General features: G+C 42.9%; 1 protein-coding gene across 2 annotated transcripts in view; it reads right to left on the bottom strand.

Annotated features, from left to right (window-relative positions):
* Positions 1-10,232: 10,232 nt before the first annotated feature.
* The window catches only part of TH (tyrosine hydroxylase), a 154,808-nt gene continuing 141,314 nt past the window's right edge, over positions 10,233-23,726 (bottom strand). For both annotated transcript variants that reach the window (XM_069965653.1, XM_069965654.1), the window contains 5 exons: positions 22,766-22,835; positions 22,193-22,249; positions 19,976-20,071; positions 19,244-19,377; positions 10,233-10,660 (listed from right to left, as the gene is read on the bottom strand). In XM_069965653.1, coding sequence (XP_069821754.1) covers positions 10,501-10,660; positions 19,244-19,377; positions 19,976-20,071; positions 22,193-22,249; positions 22,766-22,835 — 517 coding nt within the window. In that variant the 3' untranslated portion in view covers positions 10,233-10,500. The remainder of the gene's footprint in view (positions 10,661-19,243; positions 19,378-19,975; positions 20,072-22,192; positions 22,250-22,765; positions 22,836-23,726) is intronic.

Genomic DNA, 23,726 nt, shown 5'->3' with positions numbered 1-23,726 from the left:
CAAAGTGAAGTAAAAGTGATCTAGAATCGTGTAGAGTTCCAAAATCAAAATAATATGCAAAGTGAAAATAAATCCTAATCTGATAATTTACAGCAATGATCATGTTAGAAGTGAGATGAAACAACAATAAATTACATGATTAAGTGTTATACAACCAGCTGTGCAACAAATAGTAAACAAAAAACAAGTAATACATACATCACACCAAAGCAGGGAATCCACATGGAGGTGGCGTGTCCGGGAGCGCCGGCGTCGCCCGCTGATGACGTCACCCACGGCGCATGGTGTCCGGATCACCTAGTTCCAAATCACGTGACCTGGGTGTATCACATGATCGGTGTGATCACAGGCGCATGCGTCGGGCGGTCCCCAAGCTGACAGCGGCGCGGGCATGCCCATAACAGCCCCAGAATCTGATGCCGCCATATTGGTAAAGGGAAAATAACCCTTACAGCGATTGTCATTGTATGTATGGATAAGTATATCGCGCAAAATGCTGAGAGTTGCAGAGTAGTGAAAAAATGGAAGGGAAAATTACCAAAAGAGATGGGGCTGAATAAAGTACATAGGAATAAGTATAAACAGGAAAGGAGGACCAGTACCAAAGGGAGAGGGGCTGGATTGCGTCTAGAATTTGTCATAGGGGCTTAAAGAGTATAACAGCAGGCCAACACAGGGCATTTAGGTGTCACACGATAACCAAAGCACCGAGGTCACCAGTGTCCTGAGTACCAACCCTGTCATCCACAGAAACTGCAGAGAAGCTGGGCAAGTAACATGGCCACATCTGTTTCCTCATATTAGCACCACACAGACCACTTAGCAAAGACGCCAGCCTCAACCTGTATTCCGTACCTCGGGTCCATCCTCCCGGGGAAAAAGGGGCATGTAAAATAACTATATAAGTAACCATGTAAGCAACCCATGTTGGTGAACATATATAGTGAAAGCAACTCAAAGGTAAAAAGGTTTAATATAAACACCCATACACACTGACAAAAAACTGGTGCAAAAGAAAATAAATAATGGCACCAGATAAATTAATAAAGGCGTCAAAAAAAAGGGAAAAGATGAAAAAAGATCCATGTTCGGATTCAGGCAAATGTATGCAGTCCCTTTGGTACTGGTCCTCCTTTCCTGTTTATACTTATTCCTATGTACTTTATTCAGCCCCATCTCTTTTGGTAATTTTCCCTTCCATTTCTTCACTACCCTGCAACTCTCAGCATTTTGCGCGATATACTTATCCATACATACAATGACAATCGCTGTAAGGGTTATTTTCCCTTTACCAATATGGCGGCATCAGATTCTGGGGCTGTTATGGGCATGCCCGCGCCGCTGTCAGCTTGGGGACCGCCCGACGCATGCGCCTGTGATCACACCGATCATGTGATACACCCAGGTCACGTGATTTGGAACTAGGTGATCCGGACACCATGCGCCGTGGGTGACGTCATCAGCGGGCGACGCCGGCGCTCCCGGACACGCCACCTCCATGTGGATTCCCTGCTTTGGTGTGATGTATGTATTACTTGTTTTTTGTTTACTATTTGTTGCACAGCTGGTTGTATAACACTTAATCATGTAATTTATTGTTGTTTCATCTCACTTCTAACATGATCATTGCTGTAAATTATCAGATTAGGATTTATTTTCACTTTGCATATTATTTTGATTTTGGAACTCTACACGATTCTAGATCACTTTTACTTCACTTTGTCTATATTTTTATGAACTAATTGTTTGATGAATCACAATCATGCACACATGTATATATACTGAGCTCTTGGAGCATTTTGTATCACTGCTTGAGAAAGGCTACACATTGAGCTGAAACGTTGCATCTGGTGTGAATAAAGTGTGAATTCTTTTTGGAAGTGCGGTCTCCATTTTCTCTTTCGATACTCTATACGAACCCGGGTCCGGTTTGGTGAGACGTGCACCCGCACATTGCTATTTTTTTCTAGTGCTGCTGAACATATTTTTTGAATTATATATATATATAGTCACACTTATTCACCACCATACGTTGTGAAATGAATAGAAAATACAGTCAAGACATTGACAAGGTTAGAAATAATGATTTGTATTTGAAATAACATTGTTTTTACATCAAACTTTGCTTTAGTCAAAGAATCCACCTTTTGCAGCAATTCCAGCATTGCACACCTTTGGCATTCTAGCTATTAATCTGTTGAGGTAAGCTGGAGAAATTGCACCCCACGCTTCTAGAAGCAGCTCCCACAAGTTGGATTGGTTGGATGGGCACTTCTGGCGTACCATACGGTCAAGCTGCTCCCCACAGCTCAATGGGGTTCAGATCTGGTGACTGCGCTGGCCACTCCATTAACGATAGAATACCAGCTGCCTGCTTCTGCTGTAAATAGTTCTTGCACAATTTGGAGGTGTGTTTAGGGTCATTGTCCTGTTGTAGGATGAAATTGGCTCCAATCAAGCGCTGTCCACTGGGTATGGCATGGCGGTGCAAAATTGAGTGATAGCCTTCCTTATTCAGAATCCCTTTTACCCTGTACAAATCTCCCACCTTACCAGCACCAAAGCAACCCCAGACCATCACATTCCCTCCAACATGCTTAACAGATGGCGTCAGGCATTCTTCCAGCATCTTTTCGTTTGTTCTGCGTCTCACAAACGTTCTTCTTTGTGATCCAAACACCTCAAACTTGGATTCATCCGTCCACAACACTTTTTTTGTTCATTCTTCCTCTGTCCAATGTCTGTGTTCTTTTGCCCATCTTAATCTTTTTCTTTTATTGGCCAGTCTCAGATATGGCTTTTTCTTTGCCAATCTGCCCTGAAGCCCAAAATCCCACAGCCGCCTCTTCACTGTAGATGTTGACACTGGTGTTTTGCGGGTACTATTTAATGAAGATGCCAGTTGGGGACCTGTGAGGCGTCTGTTTCTCAAACTAGAGACTCTAATGTGCTTATCTTCTTGCTTAGTTGTGCAACGCGGCCTCCCACTTCTTTTTCTACTCTGGTTAGAGCCTGTTTGTGTATACTGTATATATATACCGAAAGCATTGCCTGGTCGAGTAAACGAGTAAAAGGGCGGGCACAAGTTGACCTCTTGCACCAGGGCCAAGGAGACATTAGCTACGCCCCTGCATACGAGTATTGCACCACAGTAAACCAAATGGGGCACTTTTACTAAGGAGTCTAATTTGTGTGACTATTTTAATGTGGATTGGGGTATATTTTGTTCCAAAACCATGTGACTGATTTATTAAAATATAGTAGTGCTATAGTGAATGCATCTAAGTAAAAAGTCGCAAAAAAAAAAGAAAAAAAGGTCAAAAGAGGAAAAATTGTGCAAGCATATTCACCTGGTACTGGCCAGACGTAGACCTGGTTTGTGTTTTTTTTTAAAAGTCGCAAACGATAAATTGGGCTCTAATCTCGGGTTATGTGAACTTTTGGTTGGATACTCACCCATCGAATACTGGTTCATAGATACAACTTAGACCAAAAATGGGCAAAAAATCCAATTATTTACTTATTGTCAAAGCCCGTGATAAATTTCCCCCCAATCTATGTAGATCCTCATCAGCAAAGTATAAGCTAAAATGGACTGTGCAACATCTACATCTGCTTCACCAACTACATATACTCATGCTAAAATCAACATTCATCTATAGATGCCCTTTCAGCATTTGGTGGGCCAGCGTACAGTGGTATACTGCATGATATACAGTACATTATTTTTAACATGAGAGTCAAGGGGCAACCTATACCACAGTATGCCTATACGGTAGGATACAATGCAGCCTTTTTATGCTATGTAAGTTTACTGTAATCCGAACCTTAGGATGTAAAATAGATATACTGCATCTCAGCTCAAATATTATAAAGTGCTGTAGAACATATTGGCGCTATATAAATACAATAACTGCTGAATTAAATGTGACCTAAGCTGCAGTCAGGGGCATAGCTAAAGGCTGATGGGCCCTGGTGCAAAATTTTAGCTTGGGGCCCCCCCATCTCACCCAATCAGGCAAATTCATACCTAACGTTATATCCAATTACTCTAATGTGCCACTATGTTCTAATGCCCTGTCACTGCCTCCACCTCATGTACTGCACTACTGCCCCCTATAATTAATGGACTGTACCGTGTCATTGTCTAATCATTGTTTTCCAATCTGTGACTCTCCAGCTGAAAAACTACAACTCTCATCATGAACTGCCAATTGGAAACTATGGGGGTTGTAGTGCTGCAACCTGAAGAGCAACATGCTGCAAAACTACAACTCCCATAATAAACTATCAGTAGGGCACAATGAAGTTTAAACTTCTGCAACCTTGAGAAGTTACCTGATGTCACCTGCAGTCCTATGTAACACCACAGATAACACAGTGATATCTCTCTGAGTACAGATAATGTAGTAGTCACCTGCAGTCCTATGTAACAGCACAGATAACACAGTGATAACTCTGAGTACAGATAATGTAGTAGTCACCTGCAGTCCTATGTAACGCCACAGATAACACAGTAGTATCTCTGAGTACAGATAATGTAGTAGTCACCTGCAGTCCTATGTAACAGCACAGATAACACAGTGATATCTCTGAGTACAGATAATGTAGTAGTCACCTGCAGTTCACTTCTGTCTTCCTCTGCTCAGTGGTGTAAGTGGCTCCTGCAGGGTTGAGGCCCCTCCCCCAGGCTGAACCACAACATTGCTTTACTCTCTGATGTTACTTGCCGGCTTTACAGTGAAGTCATCTGACCTGGGGGAGGGGCCTCAACGCTGAGGAGAAGTGGATTGTAGCACAAGCTGGAGCTCAACGCCGTAAAGGTATGGCCATAGGACACAGCTTGGGCCACCACGCAGATGTCTGGAGGAGGGGGGGCTGGTACTTGCTGTCATCTGATTAGGTAAGAGGCCCAATCAGATGACAGCATGTGCCAGCGGGCGCAGCGGGAAAAGTTAGTGTATGAGAGGTGCTGGGCTGGGGGAGCACAGGAGGAAGTGGCAAGGGGGCCGTGCGGGCACCCCTAGCGTAGGGGCCTGGTCACCATGGCGACCACTGAGACCCCTATAGCTACACCACTGGCTGCAGTAACCCAGCATGGCCACTACACAAGGATTGGAGCTGTCTGCTTCCAGCTCTGTTTACTGAGTAGGCACATGCCATAGCTCTGACAAACAGCTGATCCACCGCAGGGTGTCTGCCCCCCTGATAAAATCTTGGTTTCCTATTTTAAGAATAGACATTCACTCAGGTTTTTTGTGAGAGAAGCAAAGCCACCTGTGACCTTGTTTCATCAGGGAGATATACTGAGGTCATGTCTTATGGATATATAAAGTGGGACCACCATGTATATAAGGAAAGCCTAGAAGCTCTTGGCAAACATCAGACTAAACTAAGGAGCCATGGATGGTGCATATTAGCTTCTTAAGAGATGACATTTATTGCTCTGTTTATTCAAAGGCAAAAGAACATCCTGATACGTCTTATCACACGCTATAAAGAATTCTTATCAACCCCTGGGGGAGGGTCTCATATGGTTTCTATTTCTGCGGCAGCACATTTTGTCTGAGGCATAAGAGGAATCAGATAGGAATCAATACACTGGAATCAAACTCTGTCTTGTGTCGTTCGGCATAAAACCATAATTGGTGACTCCAATCTTATTCTGCTAGTGCTAATAGCAATGTACAAACAGGCCGAACTTTCCTGTAAGTGTGTCGCTTGGCTCAAGGACGGGGTGGGCCTGGAATGAAGTAATAGTGTGGCCTCATTTGGTCCTAAGTGGAACGTGTCAATTTAGAAATGTAGCGTATACAGCTGCAAATCTACGTAAACCTTCAGCACTTAGGTAACCTAAAATGTTTGTTTACTTTAAAATTCAGCCAAGACAGCGAGCATTCAGACCCCCCTATAAAACCGCCTGCCAAATGGGAAATCCGTCCATGTTCACCAGACAAAACTTGTTTGCGAATTTAAAGCAGAAAAAAAAAATCACCCATCACGATGGAGACATGTTTTTCAGTTAATAGTAAAGGCCGAACCCTAAGCTTGCGGAACTACTCCCTCTAGTGGTTGTAGATGGGAGATTCTGCACGATCTTGAGATACCAGGGTTGATTGAGGTAAAAGATATAAATTGACACACTTGTTTTATAAACTACTTTCCCCAATTGTGTGGACATCTTATTTCTTGAAAACAAATCCATTAAATTATTATGTATACGGTAAAGCCACAAAGAAAAAATTTAGTTTTTATAGTATTTCCTTCTCACTTGGTATCTGTTGCCAGTGGAACAGCCAAATAAGTTTTATAGTATTATTACATTTAGTACAATCAGTCACAAGTTTCATCATCAAGGGTCTCGAGGGCATGGCAGGAATTTACAAACTCTAGTCACATGTTCATTAATGTAGTTATCCAGTTCTAATGTTGAAAAAAAGCTTTCTGTGCACTTTGTATGCAACTTTCCATGATCTGCAGTAAGTGAATAGAAGTGAGCAAGGGTGGGATTTAAATTTCTGACAAGTTACCCAAGTTATCATTATTGGCTATTGTGTGAACAGGGGGTACACAGCTGATAGCAATACATTTAAATGTACGAATGATACAGTGATCGATCGTGCAGCCGGGCCACTCAATTCATTGTGCCTTTTAAACGCACTGCAAACAAGTGACGATCTCGTTAATTGTCGAACATTGTAAAGTCTAATGCTGTGTTTACACAAAACGATAATTGGCCCGATCGTACGATTAACGATGTCGGAGTAACAATTTTTTTTTCATAACGATCAGCATGGGGGCTGGGTTCACACTATGTATATTTCAGGCAGTATTTGGTCCTCATGTCAGGTCCTCATAGCAACCAAAACCAGGAGTGGATTGAAAACACAGAAAGGATCTGTTCACACAATGTTGAAATTGAGTGGATGGCCGCCATATAACAGTAAATAACGGCCATTATTTCAATACCACAGCCGTTGTTTTAAAATAACAGCAAATATTTGCCATTAAATGACGGCCATCCACTCAATTACAACATTATGTGAACAGAGCCTTTCTGTGTTTTCAATCCACTCCTGGTTTTGGTTGCTATACAGCCTCACAAATACAGCCTCAAATATACATAGTGTGAACCTAATTAGACGGTACGATATACGATGTATAATGATGTACAAGTGTATACGATGTATAATGATGTACATATATACGATATATAGTGAGTCTGTATGTGATATCATCGTATATGTAATTATAGCTTATTCATAAAACAGATAAGAAAAAATGGACTAGATGTCCATAACGACCACATCTCTCTAAATTTTTTAATTGTATTGTTGCCATAGGCTATAGCCTCCTCGTTTTTATAAGTTATATTTAATTTTTGTATTAATTCTGTTTTAGTTGGGATGTTGGAGGTTTTCCAACCTCTAGTGAGTAGTAGTTTTGCTATCCTGTGTTGAGGCACAATGTACTGTATTCCTAGACCAAGCAGTACTAATTGAGGTGTGATGGGAATTGGATATTTAAAGATTTCGAGAATCAAATCTGAAACCTCCGACCAATAATTTATCACAAGAGGGCATCTCCACAAAATATGAGTCAAAGATCCCTCACTGTCGAAATTCCTCCAACACAATTGCGATGGGAACATACTATGTAATCTCAGAAGAGTATAATACCACTGTAGTCTAGATTTAATGTTGTTTTCAACATGTGAAACACAGTGGACAGCTTTGTCAGACCAGTAAAGTGCTTGTTTCCAGTCGTTTTAAGTAGGTGAGATATTTAGGTCTGATATCCATTTTGCGAATGGACCTGTAGATTCAAATGTTACCAAGTTGCCCAACAGATTGTAAATATGTTTTATCCCTTTCGGTTGTAGTTTAAATAACTGCATAAGCTTAGTACTGTATTTCAGTAAGGTGTATTTCTTTGACATGAGATAGTGTCTCACTTTTAGAAATTTATAGAGATCTTCTTTAGGCAAGTTATAAGAGTTTTGTAAGTCTAGATATGTGTGGAGAATGCCCTCTCGGAACAGTTGGCTTACCTCTAACAACCCCTGGGTCATCCAATTAGATAAATCAATTGTGGGAATAGCAATGTGAAGTATGTCCCATGGCAGGTGTGGCAAGATAATATTTTGCCTTGTTCCTATAGCAGTGTGTGAAATGATCCATGTTTTTAGGCTTGCCATTGTCGTACATGAATAGATTTTTGGGGTGGGTAGGTGCCACAGATAAGCATACAGTAATGATGTGAGTGAGTGTGGCTTAACTAGATATTGCTCAATACTCATAGATTATCACTCTATGATATAATTCAATATCAGGTAACCCAATACCACCTGCAATTCTATGTTTGTAGAGCAATTTATAAGAACTCCTGGGTCTTTTAGAACCCCATAAGTAGGACAATAATATAGTTCTAACTGAGGAGAAAAATTTCTTTGGCACACATATGGGGACAGTTCGGAATATGTACATCAATTTGGGAAGGAGGAACATTTTAAAAGAATTAAGTCTTCCTAGCCAGGACAATTCTACCTTATTAAACTGGGTTATGCCCAAACGTAATAAATTAAGGAGTGGTAAATAATTTTCATTATAAAGATTGCTAATTGGGAATGTTAGGGAAATACCTAGGTATGATATTTTGGATTTTTGCCAATCTAGGGGATATAGGAGTTTCAGTCGGTTAGTTATCTCTATAGGTCTGTTAATTGGGAGAGCCTGCGTTTTGTGAGTGTTTAATTTATAATAAGAGACCAAACAAAAATTTTCCAAAGTTAATAAGATATTAGGGAGAGAGACCAAGGGTTCAGATACTGTCAAAATAATATTGTCAGCATAGAGAGAAAGAGTATGCTTTTCTTCACCTATGGTTATCCCCCCAATATTTTCAGAAGATCTTAGCATAGCGGCCAGTGGTTCTAAAGTCAAAACAAAAAGGAGGGGTGACAGTGGGCATCCCTGTCGGGTACCATTCAATATTTGCAGGAGAGGTTTTCTATGGGGATTTGCTGCTGCTCTGGACAGTTCCTGACTCGGCCAGAAATGTCAGCAGAGAGCACTGTCTCGGAATGTAAATAAAACAACACTTCCTGCAGGATATATTGTAGCTTATAAGTGTGGGAAGACTTGAGATTATTAAATTAAAAATCTATGTAACTTTCTGACACCAGTTGATTTGAAAGAAAAAAAAAAGCCACTGGAAGATTCCCTAAGTGAACTGTGTTAGGACTGTGTTATCCCTTCCTACATTGCTCAGGGCTAGAGGAGTGAACTTTATTGCTTGGATTTTCCACATCTGTTTTCTTTCTGCCAGTCACTTTAAAGGAGCGCCTCCTCACATGCACAGTATTACTTCTGTAAACCCTAGACTTTGTCTTAGAAAACGTAATGTAAAGTTGTTATCTACTGTCTTGCCAAGTTTACTACAGAAAGAACTGTTTATTCATTACGTTACACTAAGTATTTGGCTGCGTTATTGCACAGGGAACACCATAGACATCCCATTGCCATTCATCAGACACATTATGCAAGGTATACCTAGAAGATCTGAATCTCTTCCAGCTGACATGGCACCGTCCCTTCAGCTATTAAGCCTATGAAAAATGTCTGACCTTTGCTTATGTTGCCCCTCTCAGTACTCTCTAATGTGCACTGGGTGCTGAAAATTAAGGTATGTCTCTTACCTTCATCCTTAGTGCCATTCTCGTGTAGTTTAAATTTAACCCTGTGTCTAGTAAAGCCGTTTGGAGCAGTGCGCCACCCCCCAGCCAACCTGCTCCACTAATAATCATTAGAAGGATGGGCTAGCCAGGGACTGAACACTTGGTACTAGACGATTGCTGGAGGGGAAAGGGGAACTGAGGTAATTGTTGGAGAAGCCTTCTAACAAATGAGAATTGTCAAAAGTAGACTACCCCTTAAACCAAAAAGAGAAAATATACCCTTTTAACCTGCAAAAAATAGTGGGAGGAGGCAAAAAAATTATTAAATAAATACCAGACTGTCCTGTTGCAGGTGTGCAAAAACAAAAGCAGTATGGGGAACCCAAAATATCTATTAATGTCCCCATTGTACCTCATATTTTCTGTTCATATATTCAGCTGTCTCTTTGTCCCATGATGAAGATCCAGTCCCATATTTTCTCTGATTAGTTGTATATTTCTATTTATTGCATCTTTCAAAACATTTTAAGAACACATTAAATATATAAGAAGAGAAATGAAGGACCAGAAGTGAGTAGGGTGACATGCACAATAGCATTGCCAAACCATGCGAGAGCACAAACTGCTAAGATAAGCCATTACATATTAATACCATTTATATTATGTCTTAATGTATTAAAAATACAGATTAATTCAGGTTTGTACATTATGGTGAACAGGACAATCCCATACAAAAAAGGTTGAGCTGACCACAGCAATGGTTCTGAGATGGTGGAGAGTGGAGATCATGCAGTGCACGCAGGAAGCCTATGTTAGGTTGTGTGTTAGGAGAGGATGTTTAGTGCAGTTGTCAGGGTCTGTAGTTCATCTCGGAGCTCTTCCAGTGAACTTTGAATCCGGCTGGGCGAGTCCAGAACCTCGATGCTCACAGTGTACGGGTCATATCGCACAGCAAAAGGCCTCTTTATACGAGATGCATATATCCTGTCAGAGGGAAATTTGAGAACATGAAAAAACTTTTTTTTTCCACCTTCATATCTGTTAGATCCAAAGATGATGCCTAAAGCTTAAAAAACTGGTTCGCCCGGTATGGGATCCGGTTCGGATTTTCCCCCCCCAATTTTTTTCTTGCTTTCTAAAATGGCAGCCGCCATTCTAGAAAGCAGGAAGTGTTTCTGCTGGGAAAAGCGCTTTCCCATGATGCCCGGAACACATCCAGTCAGCAGGGATCTTGAACTAGCCCACCCCCTGTGTGATGTCGGTATTGCTTTAAGAGGAGCGGTCACATGACCGCACCACGCAGTGTGTAGAGGGAGAGAGAGGAAGCAAGCTGCTGTTGTGTACTACAGACTACTGAAAAGATATTGTGGGAAAGGAAAGGAAAGATTAGGAAAGCGGAGAGGAGAAATATCTAGTGATTGAGAGAGAAATATAGAGAGGGCGAAAGATAGATAGATTAGGCATTGGACAGAAAAGGGTGCATGGAACCAAAACGTGCAGTGCAGATATACAAGTCCTATACTGTGTATATCACATCTGTCTTATCCTGAAAGACAAAAATACCTGTTTCAGGTGTATAGCATTGTATCTTAAAAAAAGTGCTATATACACAATTTCTATTCTTGGACCCTTCTGATTGAAAGTGTGTATATCACATCCGTCTTATACTGAGAGACTAAAATACCTGTTTCAGGTGTATTGCATTGTATCTTAAAAAAGTGCTATATACACAATTTCTATTCTTGGACCCTTCTGATTGAAAGTGTGTATATCACATCCGTCTTATACTGAGAGACTAAAATACCTGGTTCAGGTGTATAGCATTGTAGCTTAAAAAAAGTGCTATATATAGACAATTTCTACAGTTGTCCTATATATTACAAGTCATATATATATATATATATATATATATATATATATATACACAAGTCCTATATATTACAGAAAAAACTCTTCTCATCTACCAAGTGTAGAATTTTAGTTATGGCACAGCGGCAGCAGGAAACCTCACAAAGCGTTTCAAGCAGAGGGCAGGGCAGAGAGTCTGGCTCAAGGGGCATAAGAGGAAGTAGCGCAGGAAGAGGGTCCAGTGGCAGGCCTGAGCTTCCTTTGTCACACCAGGGTCGTGTTCACAGGTCTAATTCCACAGTCCTGGAGTGGCTGGCTCACACTTCGACCTCCACAAGGATGAGTAGTGAGACAGCCAGCCAGGTATCTGTGGGTACCTCGGACATGACCCTGACTTGGCAAGGGCACGCAGCAATTCCCCCTCGTCCTCCATCTGACATCCTCAGCAACATCCCGCTAACTTTTAAACCGCCGCCTGCAAGGGAACTGTTGGCGTCTATGAGCAGCCAACTGCTCTTTGATGACGATGAGCACGTGGGGGAAGAGACAGGGGACAATCAAGTGCAGGGCATAGCTGTGTCGGAGGCGATATTAGAGCAGGCCCATGTTAGGCCTGGCAGGAGAGCAGTAGGCAGTAGACGAGAGAGGGCTGGGCAGAAGCCTGATGAGGATGATAGCATCATTCTGGAACAGGATGATGCTACATCGGATGTTACATGGGATCCACGGCAGGATTTGGCTTATTCAACGGATTCGTCAACCGGGAATTCGTCCGCCAGCAGGCCCGCCACAACTAAAGAGCAGACAGGCAGCAGTAGTCAACTAACAAGTCGGAAGCGTAGCCGGGACAAGCAGATGACCACTAGGAAAAATCCTCCTCCACTGCAGGTCCTAGTATCGGCAGCGCCAGCCCATCCTCGCAGCCTGTCGGTACTAGACTCTACACATCGCCTGTGTGGCAGTTTTTTAAAAAGTGCCCGGAGGATACCTATGTGGTCATCTGTCGCCTGTGCGACAGGCGCATTAAAAGAGGCAAGAGTTGCCTTTCTGGCACCAGCGCCATGGCTGCCCATATGAAGCGCCACCACCTTTCCGTCTGGGAGAAACGGGGCGATAGTGGGTCACAGCAGGCCCAGGCAGAGCCGCGGTAAACAGCAGCAGGAAGCAGTAGTCAGGGGGGCCTTTCACAGAGTCAGACCTCCTCTGTGGAAGGGAGTGTGTCTTCACTCCCTTCTTCGGCTGGTGGTCCCTGTGTTGCTAGCAGTAGGCAGCCTGTCATCATGGAGTCCCTATACCGGAGGCAGGCATATGCCCCCAGCAATCCTGCAGCAGTCAAGCTGAACGCCCACCTGGCCAAGTTGCTATTGCTCCAGGCTCTGCCGTTTAAAGTTGTCGACACGGCACCTTTCCGTAAACTGATGTAGTGCGCAGAGCCACGGTGGAAGGTGCAGAGTCGACACTACTTTTCCAACACAGCTATCCCGGCCATCCCAGCTATGTTCGCGAAAAGGTTGCTGACTCGCTGAGCCATTTAATGAGCAGACATGTACATTTAACCGGAATGGAAAAAAGGTGCGGATCCAGCACTCCAAGGTAAGTTAAAAATCTTATATTTTATTCAATCATGTTAAAATACAGCAGAGCTATGTGTGCTGTGTGGCCCAGTAGATTGACGCGTTTCGCGCATGCGCGCTTAGTCATAATCAGATTATGACTAAGCGCGCATGCGCGAAACGCGTCAATCTACTGGGCCACACAGCACACATAGCTCTGCTGTATTTTAACATGATTGAATAAAATATAAGATTTTTAACTTACCTTGGAGTGCTGGATCCACACCTTTTTTCCATTCCATTTACCTACTGACGGCTAGCCACCGCCTGGAACCGTGCACCCTCCCTCAATGCATTGAAATCCGAACCATACAACAACAAGGTGAGCTGATCTCCATTTTTTCACTTTCCAATGTACATTTAACCACAGACATCTGGAGCTGTAATTACGGACAAGGGCAGTATATGTCCATTACTGCTCAGTGGGTAAATGTAATATGGGCGGCGGACCCCCAGCAACTTGGCCAGGGAAGGGAGATGACACCACCCCATTGTCACAGCAGGGTTCCTGTGTCGCGGTCCTCCTCCCCCTCCTCCAGTAGGTCCAAAACCTCCCTTGTACCGCTTGGGTGTAGCACGGAGGTGTCACGCTGTGCTTCATCTAACCTGTCTGGGTGGAAGGAGACACACAGGGGAAGAGCTGCACTGCCTGCTCGAGACGGAAATCCTCTTGTGGCTGACTCCACGCCATCTTAAAGTTGGGACGGTGGTGAGTGACAATGGGAGCAACATTCTCTCCGCGCTTCGTCGAGGAGGTATGAAGCACGCCCCATGTATGGCACATGTTTTAAACCTAATAGTTACACACTTTCTAAAGTCATCCCATTTACAGACTGTGCTGTCAATGACTCGAAAGCTGTGTAACCATTTCAGCCATTCAAGTCACTCTCACCACATCCTCCTCGACCTGCAGCGGAGGAATGGTCTTCCCAACCACCGTCTCATTTACGATGTAGCCACGCGGTAGAACTCCACCCTCCACATGCTGGACCGGCTCTATGAGCAGAGGAAGGCATTGACTGATTTCCTCTTGATGCAGGCGGACACGGAGACTCCCCTGTGTAACCTGGAGCTCGGCCAGTGGCAGCTCATGCGTGACACCTGCGGCTTGCTACAACCCTTTAAGGAGGCCACCTTTCTGGTCAGTTGGCAAGACACAGGACTAAGCGCCATCATACCCATGCTTCATGTGCTGGAGCTGATGCTGATGCGACTTAGTGGCGAGGGGGAAGAGGTCTTGCCACTGTCACAGCCTGGGTCGCTGGAGGAAGGCTTGGCGGAAGAGGAGGGAGAGGAAGTTGAGGAGGAGGAGGACGAGGACCTGAACGCACAGGAACTCCTAGGGGAGACGGTTGGAGGAGAAGAAGATGAGCCTTCCTGCCAGACCAGAGGAGGGCCAGAGGAGGATATGCAGGGCTATGAGGAGGATGAGGAGGATGGAGGCAGTACCCATTGGCAGTATGCTGTGGAGACAGAGGCGGGGACTCCTTCCCACTCCCTGGTGGAAATGGCTAAACACATGTTGATATGCTTTCGGCCGACCCACGCTTGCAAAGGATTCGTCAACGGTACGAGTTCTGGCTGGCCACACTACTGTACCCACGGTATCGCAACAAGCTGTGTGAAATTATTCACCCTTCCCAACGGGAGGAAAAAATGAGTTATTATAGAGAGAAGCTAGGTGCACAGTTAGTGGCAACCTTTGGAACACAACGCTCTCATTCACGCCATTCCCACCCGGGTCACACCAGCAGCGCTGCCTCCTCCACATCCTCCTCTAGCAGCTTGGGTGGCATGAGCAGCGGCACCAGTCTGAGCCTGATGTCCACGATGCACGCTTTCATGCAGCCACAGGCCGGGGTAACAGGGGCACCCGCACAGCAGCAGGACATGGCGGCACACCTCAAACAGCAAGTCCAGGTGTTTTTGGACTCTACGTTGCCACCTAATGTCCCCGAACCCCTGGACTACTGGGTGGGAAAATTAGATGTCTGGCCACAACTCGCTGAATTTGCTTTGGACATACTCTCCTGTCCGGCCAGCAGTGTGTCATCCAAGCGAGTTTTCAGCGCAGCAGGTCATATTGTCAGTCCCAGGAGAACCAGATTGTCCTGTGACAGTGTGGAGCGTCTGACTTTCATCAAAATGAACGCCACATGGATAGATAAGTACTTTGTGACACCTGCTCCTTATACCACAGAGTAGGATTTGGTTGTGTTGTCACCAAGATGTAGGACCGTTTCTGCTTCTATTATGGCCTATATGTGAACTAGACCATACTGGTCAATTATTTTTACCATACTGCTGGGCCTTAACTGGCATCTAGGTTGACTACTGGTGTGCCTGCCCTTGCCTCCTTGCTGGCTACTGCTGCTCCTGCCTGGCCTCCATGTTGGCTACTGCTATTCCTGCCTGCCCTCCATGTTGGCTACTGCTGCTCCTGCCTAGCCTTAATGTTGGCTACTGCTGATCTTGCCTGGCCTCCATGTTGGCTACTGCTGATCCTGCCTGCCCTCCATGTTGACTACTGTTGCTCCTGCCTGGCCTCCATGTTGGCTACTGTTGATCCTGCCTTCCCTCCATGTTGGCTACTGCTGTTCCTGCCTGTCCTCCATGTTGGCTACTGCTGACCCTGCCTGGCTGCTCCTGTACTGGCCTCAAATGACTATTGCTGGACTTCCACTGGCCTCTAATGACTACTGCTGCTCCTTCACTGCATTTGTGACCTTTTTCCTGCATAGACCCTGTAATGGAGAATTTCCTGCATAGACCCTGTAATGGTGAATATTGAAGTCTAAAAAAAAAATTGACTTTGAGATATCGAAAAGATAATGATGTTACTGACATGTAGAGCCCCCGTATCATATAGATGCTTTAAACTATGAAATCCGAAGAAATCCAAAATTCGGTCAGACCGAACTGTCCGTAAAATTCCGATCGGACCGAACTTTTGAAAAGTTTGCTCATCTCTAATGACAACCGCCTTTTTAATTTCACAATCTGACAATAAGACGATTCATAAAAGGAAGTCAGGGGTTAAGTACTCTGTGAGCCCCACATAAACAGCTAGAAAAGCAGATGCACACCCTCTCTTTGCAGAAAAGAATTGAAGCATGATAGACGACCAAATAAGCTTATCCGGCTGTTTCCAATACTCCCAAGAGACTGTGTATGTTCATCTGGCCATTATGACACATGTAAAGTGTCATAAATGTGGAGACCACCCTTTATTGTAAAGAGGTGGACGTTCACTCCTGTAATTTTTTCGGTATAGTGGTATAGAGGTGGTTCTGCTTTAAGAGGGACTATATGTGTGTCTAGTGTATTACTATGAAGAGGGTGGGGCGTTAGTAATAGATATAACGTCCTGTCTAATCTATCTTTTTCTTACAAAAAGCGGAAACATTTCTTTCAAGCCCTTCCTGGTTCAATCTATCTTCTATCTATTTATTGCCTGTATAATGATGCATGTATTATTGTACAATGTTATTGTTATTTGATGGGTCACAGGTTGGCGATTAATCCTCTAAAACCTAGTGAATTCTTTAGCCACGGTTCCCTAGAGGTTTCCCCCACAGGTGTTTTTTCCCCTCTTTTCTGCCCAGACATGTAGTTTCAAGTTATGCTTTAATGGCATTGAATTAGGTGTGCACAAATGTAGTTCAGAAGTCTAAAGGTAAGAATTATGGTGGACTCATTAAATCTAATAGAGGATGTTTAACCCCTTAACGACACAGGGCGTACATTTATGCCCTCACTGCCTGGGACTTAACGCAGGAGGACGTAAATGTACGCCCTGGCGCGGTCCCAGGCTATGGAGGGGGCTCACGAGCTGAGCCCACCCCATAGCTGGTGAGGACCGGTTGCTATCTGCAACCAGGCCCTAACCCTGCAGCCAGGACAGATCTTGGATTAAAAGCAGCTATCCGAAGGTACAAGCGGTTTGGGGGGATCAGGCTGTGGGTACAGAGTTACTTTAAAGTTATTTTAAGGGAGAGCAAGGCCCACATCTAAAAGTCTAGCAATATTTACATCAAATGCTTAAAGGGGTTATCTGGATAGAAAAATTGTCCTCTATAATGTTGCTACTGCACCACGCTCCCCCTGTATCCTCCTAGGGGTCTCCGGTGTCCTCGAACATTAATCCCACTTTCTAGGCGAACTTGTCTCTGGTGACAGCCAGCTCAGCTGGACACTCAGAGGATGTTTTCTCTATCCGAAACAGCCCTTTAATTTATGACTTAAAAAGGTTGTCCACCTTAACCCCTAGACGACCCTGGACGTAGGGTTACGTCATGGAAGTCTGTCCCCAGACGACCCATGACGTAACCTTACGTCCTGGGTGTTTCTCCCGCTATGAAGCGTGCTCCGGAGCGGAGCGCGCTTCATAGCAGGTGGGGGCCGGCTGCAAACAGCAGCCGGGACCTCACCGGTAATGACACGCTGCAGCAATCGTGCTGCCGCGTGTCATTAACCCCTTAAACGCCGTGATCGCGGCGCGACCGCAGCGTTTAAGTGTAAGTGACAGGGGGAGTCCCCTGTCACTTACCGATCGGGACCCCCGCAGTGTGACTGCGGGGGTCCCGATCGTTGAAACGGACTGCTGGAGGTCTCTCACCTGCCTCCGTGCGGTCCGATCGGCGATCTGCTACACTGAGCCTGCAAATCCAGGCTCAATGAGCAGATCGCCGATAACACTGATCAATGCTATGCCTATGGCATAGCAATCATCAGTGTATAAATCAAAGTAGTGAATGTAAAAGTCCCCCAAAGGGACTTCAAAAGTGTAAAAAAAAAAAAGTTCAAAACACTATTACACTACCCCAAAGCCCCTCCCCCAATAAAAGTCTAAATCAGCCCCTTTTCCCATTATATAAATAAAACATATAAAAATAAATAAATAGATAAACATATAATATACCGTAGCGTGCGTAATTGTCCGATCTATTAAAATATAACAAGCGTCATTGTGATCGGTGAACGGCGTACACGAAAAGAGGGGAAAAAGTGCGCAGATTACCGATTTTATGTTACATTATATATAAAAAAAAATCAATAAAGTGATTAAAACGTCCGATCTTCACAAATATGGTATTAATAAAAACTAGAGATCATGGCGGAAAAAATGACACCCCATACAGCCCCGTAGGTGAAAAAATAAAACCGTTATAAGCGTCACAATAGGCCCATTTTATTAATATTTAATTGCCAAAAAAAAGGATTTCATAAAAAAATATATATATAACATTAGAGAATCGTGGTAACCTGCATATGGTTGTGTTCGGACTGACCTATAGAATAATAGTGTCATGTCGCTGTTACCATATAGTGCATTACGTAGACACAGGAACCCCCCAAACGTTACCATATTGCATTCTTATTTACGATTTCACCTATTTATATCTTCATAAATAATATATTTGGAATTCCATCATACATGTTATGGTAAAATGAATGACGCCATTACACAGTACAACTATTTCTGTAAAAAACAAGCACTTACATGGCTAGTAGATAGAAAACTGAGAGTGCTGGAGCTCTTAGAAGGGGAGGAGGTAAAAACGAAAACACTAAGATCAAAATTTGCGTGGTCCACTGGGTCATTTTGGGCCTGGTCCTCAAAGGGTTAAACTCCTTCTTTGTTATGTATGCAGCCACAGGTATAGCACGTAATTTGCGGCTCTATTCATTCCTATGGAGCTGACAGAAAAAGCCAAGGGCTGTACTTGACTCTCTCCAGCAGCTCTATAGAGAATAATTAGAGCCACCGAAAAGAGCAGAGTATAGTGGTCAGACCCCCTGCAATCTTTTGTCCCCTACCTGTTTAAGTTTAAGGTGGACAACCTTTTAAAATGTTGAGTGGGATAAATGTTTTTTTTTTTCTTTCACAAAATAGAAATTGTCTTGTCTATGGCCATGCCTGATATTGCAGCCCAGTCCCACCCAAATATTGGAGATAAGATGTACCACCATTCACAGCCCATGAACCCACAGAGTGCTATTTTTGGATATGTCCTTTTTTCTGTAAACTTGGTCAGAGAAGTTGAAGACTTCTGTGTATTACTATACTATTGGTTTGATATAATTTCTTATTTCTTTGTCTTACCTTAGTTTTTCCTTGGCATCAGCAAAACTTTCTGATACAAAATATACGGATTGATAATTTAAGTCCTGATATGGCTGAATGGCTGCCTCATCTGGGTCAAAGGGTCGCAGCTCTGGTTCATCAGACAAAGAGTGCTTAAAAAAAGACCAATATATTTACTAGAGTGAGACCCATAAACCTTAGATAGCGTTCAGCTAAAAACAGTTCTCTCCCAATCTTTCCATTGCTAGCATGATGACCTAAGGCCTAGCATGTATGTGTTCTGGAAGGAGGATAAGCAAAAGGATTGGGCATTTTAAAGTCCAACTGCTTCATCCTTTCTTCCCTAAAAATTGTCATCAGTCCAAAGGGGGTGAGCCCCCATAAACAGTAAAATATAATAAAAATAAAATATTATTTTATAGCATGTATACTACATAAAATATAAAACCTACACAGATTGGGTATTTGCACAGTTGTAACAACCTGAAGAATTTGTGTAACAGGTTATTTAATGATAAATATGAACAATATAAAAAGTAAACAAAAAAAGACAGATGTGCTACTACAGCTCAGATCCTGCTCAGGAGCTGATCTGTAGTAACAGCTCAGCACCACTATACAATGAATGGAGACAAATTACTGCGTAATGTGAGCGCTGAGCAGCTGATCGGTGCTGGTTCTGGGTGACCTCATCCTGTCATAGGTCATCAGTTAATTTTGCAAAAAAAAAAAAAAAACTTTATTACATACCAGTAATTCCCCATATGATGAAAGTAATCCAGCTCCATAGGCCTTCACTTCTCCATCCTGCTTGCAAAGGCCAAATTCCACAGTAAACCAATAAAGCTGAAATAGATGAAAAGTGTTAATATAAAATATAAAGTTGTGTGAGAGATTAAATATTAATAAAAAAAAAAAATGACATAAAACAGCTTTGCATAGGTTTGGACAGAGCAGATGAAACTACAGTCCAAATGCTTCTTGTGAATATGCTACATATATAAAAGGACCCAAAGCTGCAATACTGTTCTGTTTTTTGTTGTTGTTGAATGAGTGACTTTTATTTACAGTGTAAACGGCAATAACATCATGAGGTATCGTACTGTACCAATAGAAATGTCCAATATTCAGACTGGCAACACTATATCTTTCATGAAAAACAACAGGTCCCGTAGCTCATCAGTAATGCCCCCTTTAAACCCCCTTTGCCTGTAATACCCATTAAGTATTCCAGAACAATAGATGAAGCATGCTTGGCCACATTTAAAATCAATGATAGATATTTATCAAGACTGGCGTACTCGTAATAAAGCCCCACTCCATTTAGGCTAGGTTCACACTGCGTTTTCAGCATCCGTTTAACTTGCAAAAAACGGATGCATTTGTGTGCATTGTTTTTGCATTTTTCATTGACTTCCATTATAAAAAAACGGATCAAAACGGATGTGTTTTTTTTTTACGCACAATAAAGTACTAATGACACTACTTTTATGACCGTTAAAAAAATGGATCCATTAAACGGATGCTGAAATCGCAGTGTGAACCTAGCCTTACCTGGTTGGATTTATTAAGAGGCACACACCTCTCAGTAAAGCTGGCAGGACCTAAGCCTGATGAAGGGCTTGCACAGAAATCTACACCTGCTTCCATGCCTAAATCATGTCAAATTAGGTATGGGAGGAAGCCAGAGCTCCTTCTTGCCTTGCCGCACCCCCTGCCCACATATCAGGCAAGTGGGGTTTCTGCCTGGCGTACGTCACAGAAAAGGCAGAAATCTGTGCCTTTTTCCGGGGCATATGCCAGGGGCACATAATGATGTCTGTCTCCCTAAGAGTATTATACCATATAGCATTATAGAGTATCAAGGTTTCCAAGATATAGAGTAATGATAATGCTATGAAAGAAACCTAGAAGCACTGAAGATTGTTGGCAGAAAAAGACCACTGGGTCCATCTAGTCTGCCCTTTTAGTATCTCTCTTAATATTATTTTAGGATACATATATGTTTAGCCAATGCATGTTTATATTAAGCCATTGTAGATTAACCAACCACATCTGCTGGAAGTTGGTTCCAGGCATCTACTACTCTTTCAGTAAAGTAATATTTTCTCACATTGCTTCTGATCTTTCCCCCCAGATAACCTCTCTCTGCGTCCTCTTGTTCTTGAGTTCAGTTTTTTATTAAAACACTTCCCTCCTGAACCTTATTTAGTCCTTTAACATACTTAAAGGTTTCCATCATGCCCCCCCCCCCTTTCTTTTCTTTCCTCCAGACTATACAGATTCAAATCCTTTAAGTCTTTCCTGATATGTTCTATGCCTTACACCCTCCACCATTTTTGCAGCCCGTCTTTGGGTCTGTTCTATTTTATCAATATCTTTTTTAGGTGAGGTCACCAGAACTGGACACAGTGGGGGAGATTTATCAAACATGGTGTTAAGTGAAACTTGCTAAGTTGCCCCTAGCAACCAATCCGATTCCAACTTTAATTTTCCAAAGAGTCTGTGTTTCACTTTACACCATGTTCCTAATGTGGTCTCACTAGAGCTCTATACAGCGGGATCACAATCTCCCTCCTCCTACTGGTTATATATTAGCTATACAGCCCAGCATACACCAGCACCTGGCTGCACTGAAGACTCATTTTTAGGCTTTTAGAAATCACTACCCCTAAATCTTTCTCTTCTGAAGTCTTTGCCAACACAGAACTGCTAATATGATACTCAGAGAGGATTGCTTTTTCCCAACTGCATTATTTTACATTTGGAAACATAAAGCATTCGGGGAGGAGGAATGATGTCTTCCCTGGGTTAGTGTTCTGTTATCTTCCAGTACTAGTATTGTTGTGTTAACTAAAATAAATGCATGCCTTTTTATTATTTTGGCTGTTCTCCTATCATGAAACCATTGTCCTTCTCAGAGTTACCAAAATAACGTCTAACAGTGTACATCATCATGGTCCTTACCGTTGCCAATTTCTCTATTTCTTCATCTGTTGCTCCCAATGATGCCAAGCCAATGTCCTGCATAAAGCACATGGATTATGAATCGGGAATCATCTTTTTGCTACATCATAGAGAGATTTCTTTTAAAACATATTAACAACCCATTCTGTGACATCTGTGCATGCTGCTAGGGCCTGTATACGTATGATATAGCGCACTTTACATCCACCCTATATGAAACAATGGAGGATTAACTACATATGGAAGAATGAATAACCAACACAACCCTTTGTAGAGCACGTGGTAACACTGAAGTACAAAGTGACTCTAACATTGTGGGGTGTTGAGGGGTCTTTCCCCCTATTTCTCCTTCTGACTGCGCTATGTCACAGGGGCAGTAGAAATAAAATTATATAATATTATGTTGATCATATGTTGGCTATATAGTACTATGTTGGTTAATTATGGAAATTTGTGGTGGCTTAAGACAACAGACTCTACCAATGTGATCTTCACATCCTCACACATATCTATGACATATCAGGCAATGATTAAATTTCCCCTTCTATCTGGATGTCAGACAATTAAACTGACCTGTGAAAACTGAGCAAATGTTTTATCCGCCAACATAGGAACGTGTCCAAGGAGCTCATGACAACAGTCCCTGAGGAGCAACACAAGACAAGAAATGACTGTGGACATACGCCTCTACAAATACATGGACAATAGACTAAATCACTAACACCACCACCACCCTCCTCCCATTGACTTCTGAGCAAATCTTCATCTTATAATTCAATTGATAAAACCTTTTACAGTTAAGGTGGACTTAACTTAATTACACAGGTGAATTATTAGATCATGATCGATTGGGCCGCAATAAATATCATCATTGATTAGTAATGTAAATGCCTATATTTGATGCTCCTTGCCCAGCAGCAGGGATTGTACTGATAGAAATGACCATCATTGTTCTACCAATGTTCTCATTGCTGGTGGGAAAACTCATTCTGTGTAAAAAGGAATTTTAGGCCTAATAGATATGATCATCTTTTATACTAGGAGGGAACACACATATACACGGCCACTATGTGTTGAGCATGCATTCCCTTTTGCGCATAGTGCCAGCAACGTATTGCATTTTCTCAATCTAATTTTTGTATATTTAATTTACATACTCCTTAAAGGTGAACTGGGCACTCTCCACTCTTCCGAGCAGGGGCCACCTAGTTAAATGCTCGAGTCTCCGATTAATTTGAATGGGGTTCGATACTCGGACCGAGCACTCAAGCACTGAAAAATACTCATTTTGGTGCTCCCTTAATACTAATGGCCACATCTCCACATTAACCCGGAGTGTACAGGAATGGATCATAATCATAAATCATAATCATATGATCATAAATCATCATAAATCATAATTAGGGATGGTCCGAACCGAGTTCGGATCAGGTTCGTACGAACCCGAACCCTCGGTAATGATTCCCGCTGTCTGCCCGCTCCGTGCAGCCATAGCTGTATCCCATTTTTCCAGGCGGTCTTCCCGCTGGATCCG

This window comes from Dendropsophus ebraccatus, chromosome 4 (genome assembly GCF_027789765.1).
Source record: "Dendropsophus ebraccatus isolate aDenEbr1 chromosome 4, aDenEbr1.pat, whole genome shotgun sequence".
Classification (NCBI taxonomy): domain Eukaryota; kingdom Metazoa; phylum Chordata; class Amphibia; order Anura; family Hylidae; genus Dendropsophus; species Dendropsophus ebraccatus.
This window is presented reverse-complemented; position numbering and strand designations above follow the sequence as displayed.